General features: G+C 43.1%; 1 protein-coding gene across 1 annotated transcript in view; it reads right to left on the bottom strand.

The window, feature by feature from the left end:
• Nucleotides 1–496: 496 nt before the first annotated feature.
• The window catches only part of LOC307036561 (uncharacterized protein), a 37,574-nt gene continuing 25,874 nt past the window's right edge, over nt 497–12,196 (bottom strand). The window contains exon 3 of the mRNA XM_079677005.1: nt 497–573. Within this exon, the coding sequence (XP_079533131.1) occupies nt 554–573 (20 nt within the window). The 3' untranslated portion in view covers nt 497–553. The remainder of the gene's footprint in view (nt 574–12,196) is intronic.

Below are 12,196 nucleotides of genomic sequence, written 5' to 3'. Positions count from 1 at the left end.
AGAGGGTCCATTGAATCTGTTGGATAGTTTCTGAGAATGTGTTTCTGAAGGCAGATCCGGAGTAGAAAGCCATACCTTGTCTCAAGGGGAGAAGTTGTGAGTGAATACTGGTCAGAGGCTCTCAACAGGGCAGAACGGTTCCACAAGACCTGGCACTGCTGGATGTGGGCTTGGACAGATGGAACGGGGATGTCCTGTTCCTGGGATTGGAAGGGAGGTTGATAAACAGGCCCAGGTGGACGGGTTGATCAACACAAGACAGTTGAGGTAGTTCAGAGCCCAGAGAAGAGGCGGATGTTGGCTCCTCCAGGACCTTTTGGAGGACTTGATGAATACGCACAAAACTCTTAAAGAGGTCTATGAAAAGGATCAGAATATCATATACTGTATGTAAAAAATCGGAACTATTTAACATATCGTTAAAGGTGTAGTTTAACTGCTTCACGGGTGTTGTTGAGATCAAACAGCAACACAAGGTACTAGAAGGGTCCCAGGGGTATATTTGTGTCCATTAGGGATTATCTCCAAGGGATTAGCATTGCAGATGTCCCTCCTAGTGAATTCCATGGCTACCTGGAGAGAGGCAAAAGCAGAGTTAATAAGAGGCTGAGGATGTCTTTTTTTCAATCTTAATGTTGTTAAGCTCTCAGGAGTTGATACACTTGCTACGTTTTTTTCCCTTCTTGCTCAAGAAGAAGAAGCTGTTTACAAAGGGCGTGGTAGACGGACGGATTATCCCTGCGGCACTTAAATATAATTATCTTTAATTTCCTGCTCTGGTTTGGAGCACAGTTGGATTCAGAGCCCAACCACAGAATCTGGATAAGCAACAACTAAACAATACTTATTAACAGAAGAGGTGTGATGTGGCTTGTTGGTGTGTGTTGTTGTTGAGGGAAAGGGAATCCTGCGCTGAGAAGAAAGCTAGAAATGAAAGTTGGCTGGCAGGCTTGGCAAACAGGTAAGTCTGGCAGGTTTTTCTGAAGTAAAGAGAGCAGGTGTAAGTTATGAGGGAAACAGACACACTGAACGAATACTCAACTGACAAACTAGTTTAGGAACTGACTGAAAGTATGGCACAACGATCCGGAGGGGAATGGCTGTTAGTGCAAAGTGTTTGATTCTTAATGGCAGACCTGTGTCCTGATTGCAGATGAATGACAAATACAACAACAACAAAAACGTATAACATTAGCACTGACTACTGTTTGTTGTACTTCTCACTAAACACCTTTGCTGGGGATTATCAACAAGTTATCTTATCAACAATTGTTAAAGCAACTAATCACTAATGGGGTTACTTTTCTGTTTTCAATTCATATAAATCTTACTTATCTGTCACTTTTGTACAATGCTCATAGATTAAGATAACATTAAAGTGTAACAAACATTTGCCTACAATTTACAGCCATCTGGTGTAGAGTCAGTCAGATTTCATGTAGCAAAAATAAAGACTAAGACCCAGTGGAGTAAATACTTTCAAGGAAATATTTAAGCTTCTTCAGTCTTGGGTGGCTGCAGGTGGGGAGGTGCACAGCTGAGAAACCTGGGGTTTCAATGTCTTGTGTTGCTTCCAAGGTCAACTGCAGTACTCCACGTCATGTGTTTTGTATATGATTTACTCCAGGCCTCCTGCTGACTTGTGAACTTCCACCACATACAGTCATAAAACAGTTCTCTGTGCTCCCTGTGGTTTTATCTGGTTTTTAAATAGGCCTGTCCATTGAACAGTATCTGATACATTTGTTACTTTGAATGGTAAAACAATATTGAGCACTTGCACATTCTTCTAGCCTGAAGAGGTTTTTATTCATTTTATTTAACCTTTCTACACGCGAGGATTACAAAAAGGGCACAAGCGAAGTGACTTTACTTTATTTATAGATTGCTCCCATGGTGTTGATGTTGGCCTTATCACAAGTTCATGCGTTAAATATGTTGTAATCATATTACCTCAAAAGCTTAATTTTACAGTTATCTGGAGAAAACAAAAAATAGTTTTCGTGTGAAAACAGGTAAAACTAAAAAAAACAATGAGGGGACAATTATCCAGTTATTTCAAGAAAGACACTTTGTTTTCTTTAGATCATAAGATTATTTACCACGAGGGTTTTTTCTGTATTTGAAATGTAAAGAACCTTTTGTGTATGTTGTTCTTTATAAATTATACATCAATGATTTTGTTGCAAATTATACTATATATTTAAAATTAATATAAATGCATTTCTTGCATATGAACACCTTTCTCCTCATAAGACAGAATGTGAGATAAACTGGACTATTTGAGGCCCTAATTCCACCTATCATCCTGGAATGTTGCGCTGCCCTAAATAAGCCTACCCTGGAGCCTCCGTATGAACCTTCTGCAGTGAACACCAATAATATCGCGCAGAGAGAAGGGCCTCATTCCCACAGTTTACCCTGGGAAATATTTCTGTACAGACATTCTGACCTCTCCCATGGCTTAACGTTTGTTGTTTGTATTCTGAATCATTAAATAACTAGACCTTTTGTGCCATGCACTGAACTCTGGATGCTAACTGACAATTGAACCTGCAGAGGAAAGAAACCACTCTTCCAGACACAAGCATTTCCAAATACAATATCATGTTGATAAGGAAACATACATAAAACAATGCTTTTAAATGGCCTATATGTTTTAAAGTGAAATTAGGTGAGAATCCAAAGGTTATCAGTCCAGCTTTGTGTACTTCTCATTGACTAAGACAAATTAGCATTCTAGTAACAACATAATGAATTAGGTACTATTGGCAAACTATACTGTCACTATCTGAACAAAAGTGAGTTTTCAGGGATTAATGGGTATGTCAAATAAATATAATAACACAGCAGACCAAATAGAACAAACAAAAAACGTGTGTGTTAAGAGGATCAACTAATTGTATAGAGGCAGGCTCATCTCTTAATATTGAATGCTTTCCTGTGTTCATGCCACTCCTCTTATCCTGACAAAACACATAACACCAGCCGTCCAAGGTTTGGAGGATATGAACACCCCAGATGTGAACTCCATACACCTGAGCAGTTAAAGGCAAAAGGTTAACCAAGGGTCCTCTGTGTGAATCCTCATCTGTTGTAACCTTAGATGACTGACACAAACACACACACACACACACACACACACACACACACCCCAATTACAATTTGGAGCAGATCCAATTATCTGTCATATACTGTACACACTATTTTCTACTAATTAAAGAAGCTTGTTGGACATATACGCTCAGTTGCCTGACTTTTTGCAGCAGCTAAGGTCATGAAGTCTTATACAACTCGCTCAACCAAAACATCTCAGCCTAAATAAAATGTCCTTGGTGCATTTAATTCCGCCATAGTTTCTTCAGTACCATGGCCAGCTCATGAATAACAGCAAATTTGAAAGCAGACTTTACAAGAATTATATTAAATCCACCACACTAAGAAAAACGTGAAATTCAGATTCTTTGCAACATATTGTCAGTCAATGTAGGCACGCTCGAGACATTATGTTAGCTACTTTAGGTAATACCAAGTAAACAAGATCAAGGAATGACATTTTCCTACAACTATTTTCTGTATTAAACAGGCAAATACAATCATAAAACGTATAGAACATAATGTAAGTAATGAGGACATTTAATACTTAGATTAAAAGTTTTTACAAAACTTCGGAAGCACCACAAGAGGTCCTTGACAGTCTCTCAACAATACAAGAAGTCAACAAAGGGTGATGATAATTGGAATAAGTTTGTAGGGTTTTGGGTAAAATGCCCAAACTTTTATTGCCATAGGGATTACTATTATGGCCCATTGGCTCCTTTCCATCTCAGTTTTCGTCAACTGTGATAGCGATCATGCAGCGGTTGTGTAGGACGGACTGCTCCTGTGCAAATGTCTAGGACTGTGGGAGTGAAGTTGCTTATTATTCCATACTTTGCCTCCTGTTCAGCTACGTCCACTGTCAGTCAAGAAGATTGTTCCAGATGTGTCTTAAATCATCCTCATTTTTCACACTTGATGTTCATCATGTTCAAAATCCCACTCTGAACCAGGGATGGGAATTGATAAGATATCACATACTGTATACCCACAACTTTATTAGCGGCACTCAAACATGATATAGCGTGCATAAGGTCTTTCCTGATCATGCACAACTCTTGGAAGGCATCGTTCATAGTCCTTGAGGGATGCAATTCAAAGAAGTCTTGATGTATTTTTTCAATTAGGACGATGCACTCGGAGTCTGACAATCCATGGAGCAAGAGTGTTGTATAGCATGGTGAGTGGCGTCAGTGTGTAGCTCCCAGCTCCAGATTTGGAGCTCCAGAATCTATGGATCTTTCTAATTTCCAAGCCAGGCTTTTAGCACCTCAGCATTGAAAGTCTGCTGCAGCCTATCAAGAAACTGTATGTTGTTTAGACAACTTTGATGCTGCGCAGAGAAGTATATCTGTATTTGATAATTACAGTGAACCTACAAGGCTTGAAGAAAAGTTAGTTTGTGTCCTTTGTTTCCTGACATAATCGTTATCACTGTCGAGTCCGATTCACAGAGATGGGTCAATATGTAATCGTTGCTTATGACTTGGTCCCTAAAGTTGTTGAACATTTTTCTTTTATTCTACCTGCCTTAACATATCTCACACAAACAGCTACGAGACTCTTTCAATCATCCTTTTATTTTCTGCCATAAGGGCATAATAGGTGCCTGGTGTTTCACGGACTTCTGCTTTGATCTTGCTCAACAGCAAGAAGGCTACAGACTCCAGCGGCTCATTTTGAACATCTGGGCTTGTCAAGGTCAGTTTCTGCTCAGCATACTATTTTGGAACATGCACATGAACCTGAACAGTGCTATGAAATTCCCTTTATCGAGAGCATCTGTTTTTGCTGTGTCCACGTAGAGCGATGTCCACCTTGGCACAAAACAACCAAATTTGTCCCAGCTGATTACCCTTTTAGCCATTGTTGTGGCAGTAAAATAACATCAGCAAAGAAAGCCTGCCAGTGGGAACCATAGCAACCAGTTATGTCATACAATTTGTTTACAACAGTTCTGTTTCAGTCTGAATACAAGTTAAACACACACAAGTCAACATAAATCAAACTTAAGTACATTTCTGTTTTTTTTGTAACTGTGTTTACTGTGTTGCTAGCTACGTGCCTGCTGGCATATGCTCATAATTTAAAGGCCCAGGCCACAATTCTTAACACTTCTACTTTGAGTAAATCCTGTAATTTATTACATGCAGAAGTATTTTTTGACTTGCCTTACCTTGAATTTAAAGAAGATAATTATTCTACAATCGCTCAGTGTTTTAAAGTAGCCATTGGAAGTGAAGGTACAGTTGGTACTTGGTTAGGATTAAGCCAGGCATTTGCTACGGGCCACACTGGGCTGTGCTCACTATTTTGATCTCTTGTTAACCTGTAAAACAAGCTCTTTGTCTCTTTTCAACACATTTTAATTTGTCTGTGAGCCTTCCTCCTTTGGACCCTGGGGCACCAGTGCTGGCAACATTTTTGCTTTGTGTGTATTATTTGTTCAGAGTGGCGACTGACACACAATGATAATGTTTCTAATGATAAGTGTTGTAAAAAATACAACAATAAACACATTGTAATAGCAATAGCAGTATTAATAACATATGTTTGGTGTGAATATTGTTGTCCTTATATAAAAAGGCCTTTTTCTTACGTGAATGTACCCGCAGTGTTGATTTTGTAGCGGGGGAAATTATGTCACATTTTTGAAGTGGAGGCACCCAGCGTTGTCATCTTCTGTGCCCCCTCACGAAAATCACATGTCCTGTCAAGTGATGAGCTCTGGCGCAGAGGCTGGTTAAGATGTCTGACTCTAGATAGGTTTGTGTTTCGACTTGAAAAAACACACGTATAAACAAAAAAATAACATCTGTAACTGCTGCAGACAGCCAACAGACACACATCCTTCACATGCTATCACTTTAATTGTTGTGTGGTAGGTTGTTTATTTTAGAGTGGTGTTCCCAGCTGAGCACATCACTGAATACACTGACAAAAATCTATGCCATCAAGTTTTGCAATGCTGACCATGAAGTCGAAAGCAAAACGCAAATGGGATTTTTCCATTGAATGTAGGAATAGTGGATTCATACTTTTATGATTTTTGAAGCTTAAATGCAAACCGCAAACTAGACTACAAACTACACTGGACTTTGGATATTCACAAGTTGAGTATTTACTGTTTTGTAGAACACAAAGTGAACATCTCTTATGCTCGTGTTAACACAGCCTTATGCCAGACACCCAACTAAAAAAGTTGACTTTGTGACAAGAAAACTAGAAGTGGTAAAACGCAAATTCATTTCCGCGTTTTAGGACTCATTCCTGCCAACTTTGTAAAGAATAAACGAAAGAACATGACCCTCTATAAAGCTTTTCTGGAGTCTGAATCGCATGCATGACTTGAAAACGACCTTTCATTTGAAAGTAAATGCAATATAGTATCTACAGTACATTGCAAATTATGCTTGCTCAAGCACAAATATCCTGCCTGGAAGAGGTCTGTTTCACAAAGTTCATGATACATGTATTACCACCCCAGGGTAAGAATATTTCTAACTATTCATCAGAGAAGTAAATCACACGCAAAGTCTTTCGAAACACTAGAGTTGTTAATTGTTCGAGAATCTCACCTCAAGGAATGGAGTAACATGCAAACACTGGTTCAATCAGGTGCGGAATGTGAGGAGTGTTCCCAATTGAGCTGTTGTTCACACTCGGTGAACTCAACATTAAACTGTTGCTGTGTCAAATGTATTATTACATTGTTTTCAAAAAGTGTATTAGCCACTCTAAAGATTAACAAAAAATAACCTTCAACAAACTTTGTTGAACAATATAGCTCTTTCCAATGCGTTACCTCCTAACTATGAGCGATGGGATCTTTTATAAACACATCTCCTGCTATGGTTATTACACTTCAAAGATTGTTGTACTCTTTTATTTTTATTTTGTCAGAGGTTTGAGGTGGGTGGGGCGCAGTTGGGTAAGGAGGCACATACTTCCAGGTAGAATTGCGATTAAGTAAAACTAGTATTGAATCTGATGACAGTAGGTGAGTTGTTAGTGTCCATCAAAACTAATCAAACCACACCCAGACAGTCCTGATGTAGCACAGTGGCAGTGTTTGTGAGTCATCAAGCTGTTGGATGAATTTGTTTCCTTATGTTAAGTTAATAACAATATACTGTAGGAGGGAAATATAAATGTCTGTCAAGTTAAAGACTTGAGTGAAGATATTTTAAACAGAAGGTGACAGAGAAGTTAACTAATGATATTTACAGAGTGAATGCGCTTTCACTTGAGGAACCATGTGTCTTTTGAAATCCACCAGCAATGACTTTGGCAGACCTTTCCCATCATTGGAAAGTTTGTCTCTTTTATTGCTTCATAATCTCAACATTATGACGGATCAAAATGACATGATATCAGCTTACACAACAAAGGAAAACACATAGTAAATGTAACCATAACACCAAAGACGAGCATCGTTACCATTGTTTAAAGTGACATTTATTAAAAAGGGTTAACTGTTTGTACTTGTTTAAATCAGTGTGTGTTGGATGAAGAATACATTCTCATTTATCTGAATAAGCTCACCTGTCATAGCCCTATTCGTTGATATGCCCATGGGGAAGAGAAAAGTTAGAGTGCAAGTTGTAGCACCACTCCTTTTTCAAGTACATACTATTATGTGTGAAGATTCCTAAAATAATTTGATTCCACAAATTGCTGTTTTGTTGGCCTGTGGGCTTTATCAATGGTTGCCAAGCTCTATATCCAGCTTTTGCTGCTGTATACCAAAAACCTTACAGTAAAAGCAAGTGTGGGGAAAAGTGGGCCTGTCTGAGCCATTACTCGGAAACGGAAAAGAAAGAGTTGTGTTTTGAAGTTCATTTGTGTCTTTGTTATTTTTTATTATTGTACTAAAGATGTTGCACATGTTGATGTCTTTCCTGTTTTTTGCTGTCGGTTGTGCTTGATGTGTTAGGTGTCATGTCCCTTCTGCCTGGGGCCCCCATAGTGTCTTGGGGCTGCACATATGCTCCCGTTTAGAAAAGATGAGGATATCTTTGATGTTTCACACCTCTCAATATGTAGGCTGGCCTTTTTGAGCACATTTCCTCCTCGGAGGAAGAGAGCACTAGGTTGGATTTAAAGGCCCAGCCGCCCAGGGGGAAGGCTCGACACTCAAGCCACAAGCTTTACAGTGCCTCACTTTAGGATCCCACTGCTTCAAGGGGGGCTGAGTGTGTGTGTGTGTGTGTGTGTGTGTGTGTGTGTGTGTGTGTGAGAATGGTGGGTTAGGGTGAGAGCAGGTGTGTTTATGATCAACTTGTTTATAGAGCTTTGTGCTTTACAACAGCACATCAATCTTTATAAATCTTCTTTTTTTTGCTTTTATAGAGCAGAATGATCTCATTTAACTTGAAAACTTCTTCCTTGGACAGTCCAAAGTTCAACCATAAACTCACAGTAACACTCGCTCTGCACCTGTTTCTGAGTGCCAGGGGATTTGTTGCGTTTCATACCCTCTCATCCCCATTCAAGGGAGTAGCAGCAAGGAATAGCAGCGTCTGGAAACACATTTTAAAAAATAAGCACGCAGACATATTTGTTTTAGTTCGAGGCTGCTACCCATAGTCATATGGATCTACTTCACGTATGGAACACAGCTGGCGGCCATGCTGGAGTGTGCAGATGAGGACTGAATGAACGCTGCACTGACTTAGATGCTCTCAGCTCAACAGATGATTATATCCAGATGACAAACCTGGCTGCCTTTCATAACCCTCTGTCTCATCTTTTCGGTCTCTTATCATTTTTCCCGTAAGCATATAGTAAAAGTATAGTTACCGTCAAAACATTAACATAAAAATGCATATAATATTGCCAAAACCTATACAACAAACTGTTAATAAACAACATTATTATGTATTTCATGTCAGAAAACCGCAGGATCAATTGATCCATCTCATATCCATTCAATGTGTTTTTGTTCAATGTTTTTGTTCAATGCAGTTCACACCTTTGACTGTATTACAATGTTGTTTTTTGCATTAGTCCTCACCTATTGTTTCTGAAAATACACATTCCTCTCAGATCAGGTTGACTCTCTTATATTGAACACCTTTTGGATACTATAGTCAACTAAATATGTAACTTTTAGTGATTTTAATGTCATAAATAGTTGGGTTGTTTACAATTCAAATGGCTCCTTTATCTCTAACACAATCCCTAAACAACAGTCCCTCAACACCCAGAGCCTTCAGCATTTCTGGGCGGATCTCATCCACCCCCGGGGCTTTGCCACTGTGAAGTTGTTTGGTGTCGATCCCCCGTCATACTCCAGCTCTGCCTCTAACATAGAGGGCGGAGTTGTCGGGTTCAGGAGTTCCTCAAATTGCTCCTTCCAACGCCCTAACACTCCATCAGTTGAGGTCAACAACGTCCCATCCTTACTGTACACAGCTTGGATGGTTCCCTGCTTCCCCCTCCTTAGGTGTCGCACAGTTTTCCAGAACAACTTTGGTGCCGCCCGAAGGTCCTTTTCCATGTCTTCTCCGAACTTCTCCCACACCCGCTGCTTTGCCTCGGCCACGGCTGAGGCTGCTGCCCTTCGGGCCTGTCGGTACCTTGCAACTGCCTCGGGAGTCCCCCGGGATAACAAATCCCTGAAGGCCTCCTTCTTCAGTCGGACGGCTTCCCTGACCACCGGTGTCCACCAGGAGGTTCGAGGGTTACCGCCCCTTGAGGCACCTAGGACCTTGAGACCACAGCTCCCCGCCGCGGCTTCGGCAATAGAGGCTTTGAACACTGACCACTCTGGTTCAATGTCCCAAACCTCCACAGGAATGCCCGAAAAGCTCCGCCGGAGGTGTGAGTTGAAGGCCTCCTGAACTTGGGCCTCCTCCAGACGTCCCAGTTCACCCGAACTACACGTTTGGGCTTACCAGGTCTATCCAGAGGCTTCCCCCGCCACTCGACCCAACTCACCACCAGATGGTGATCAGTTGACAACTCCGCCCCTCTCTTTACCCGAGTGTCCAAAACATACGGCCTCAGGTCCGATGATACGATAACGAAATCGATTATGGACCTTCTGCCTAGGGTGCTCTGGTACCACGTACACTTATGAGTATTCTTATGTTCGAACATGTTGTTTGTTATGGCCAATTCATGACTAGTACAGAAGTCCAGTAACAAACCACCACTCCGGTTCAGATCAGGGGGGCCGTTCCTCCCAATCACTCCCCTCCAAGTGTCTCCATCATTGCCCACATGTGCGTTGAAGTCTCCCAGCAAGATTAAAGAGTCCCCTTCAGGAGCCCCATACAGGACTCTTTCCAGGGTCTCCAAGAAGTCTGTATACTCTGAACTGCTGTTGGGTGCCTAAGCACACACAACAGTCAGAGTTTTCCCCCCCATATCCCGCAGGCTTAGGGAGGCGACCCTCTCGTCCACTGGGGTAAACTCCAACAACGAAGCACCCAACCGGGGACTTGTGAGTATCCCCACACCCGCCCGGCGCCTCACACCTTGAGCAACTTCGGAGAAGAATAGAGTCTAACCCCTATCCAGAAGTAAGGTTCCAGACCCGACGCTGTGCGTAGAGGTGAGCCCAACCAGATCCAACTGGTAACGCTCCACCTCCCGCACAAGCTCCGACTCCTTCCCCCCCAGAGAGGTGACGTTCCACATCCCCAAAGCCAGCTTCTGTCGCCCGGGTCTGGTCCGTCGAGACCCTCTGCCTTCACTGCCCTTCTGGCAGCGCACCCGACCCCATCGCTGTTTCCCGTAGGTGGTGGGCCCACGGGACGGAGAAGCGGAGGTGTTGCCCACGTTGCCTTTTCGGGCTGTGCCCGGCCGGGCTCCGTGGCAAGCCCGGCCACCAGACGCTCGCCGACGAGTCCTCTTTTCTGGCCCGGGCTTCTTCCGGGCCGGGTATCCTCACTTCGTGTGTCATCTTTCATGAGTTCTTGTGAACCAATCTTAGTCTGGCCCCTTGCCTGAGACCAATTTGCCATGGGAGACCCTACCAGGAACACAAGGTTCCAGACAACACAGCCCCCAGGTTCATCAGGGCACACAAACCTCTCCACCACCTGTCATGGTTGACACGTCTCATCAACGTTGCGTGGAAGTCGGAAACCGTACCGAAGGAGTGGCAGACCGGGCTGGTGGTTCCCCTTTTAAAAAAAGGGGGATCAGAGGGTGTGTGCCAATTACAGAGGCATCACACTACTCAGCCTCCCCGGGAAAGTTTACTCTAAGGTACTCGAAAGGAGGGTCAGGCCGATTGTCGAACCTCAGATTGAGGAGGAACAATGCGGATTCTGTCCTGGTTGTGGAACGACGGATCAGCTTTTTACTCTCGCAAGGATCCTGGAGGGGGCCTGGGAGTACGCTTATCCTGTCTACATGTGTTTTGTAGACTTGGAGAAGGCGTATGACCGGGTTCTCAGGGAGTCACTGTGGGAGGTGCTGCGGGAGTATGGGATGAGGGGGTCTCTACTCAGGGCCATCCAATCTCTGTACTCCCAAAGCGAGAGCTGTGTCCGGGTCCTCGGCAGTAAATCGGACCCATTTCAGGTGAGGGTTGGCCTCCGCCAAGGCTGCGCTTTGTCACCAATCTTGTTTGTAATATACATGGATCGGATTTCGAGGCGTGGTCGTGGGGGAGGGGGTCTGCAGTTCGGTGGACTAAGGATTGCACCACTGCTTTTTGCAGATGATGTGGTTCTAATGGCTTCATCGGTCTGCGACCTTCAGCACTCACTGGATCGGTTCGCAACCGAGTGTGAAGCGGCTGGGATGAGGATCAGCACCTCCAAATCTGAGGCCATGGTTCTCAGCAGGAAACCGATGGACTGTCCACTCCAAGTAGGGAATGAGTCCTTACCCCAAGTGAAGGAGTTCAAGTATCTCGGGGTCTTGTTCTCGAGTGAGGGAACAATGAAGCGTGAGATGGGTCGGAGAATCGGAGCGGTACTGCAGTCGCTTTACCGCACCGTTGTGACGAAAAGGGAGCTGAGCCAGAAGGCAAAGCTCTCTGTCTACCGCGCCATTTTCGTTCCTACCCTCACCTATGAAGGATGGGTCATGACCGAAAGAACGAGATCGCGGGTACAAGCGGCCGAGATGGGTTTTC

The sequence above is a fragment of the Notothenia rossii genome (assembly GCF_949606895.1).
Source record: "Notothenia rossii genome assembly, chromosome: 4".
NCBI lineage: Eukaryota > Metazoa > Chordata > Actinopteri > Perciformes > Nototheniidae > Notothenia > Notothenia rossii.
The sequence above is the reverse complement of the archived record's forward strand: the minus strand, read 5'-3'. Positions and strand labels throughout refer to the sequence as shown.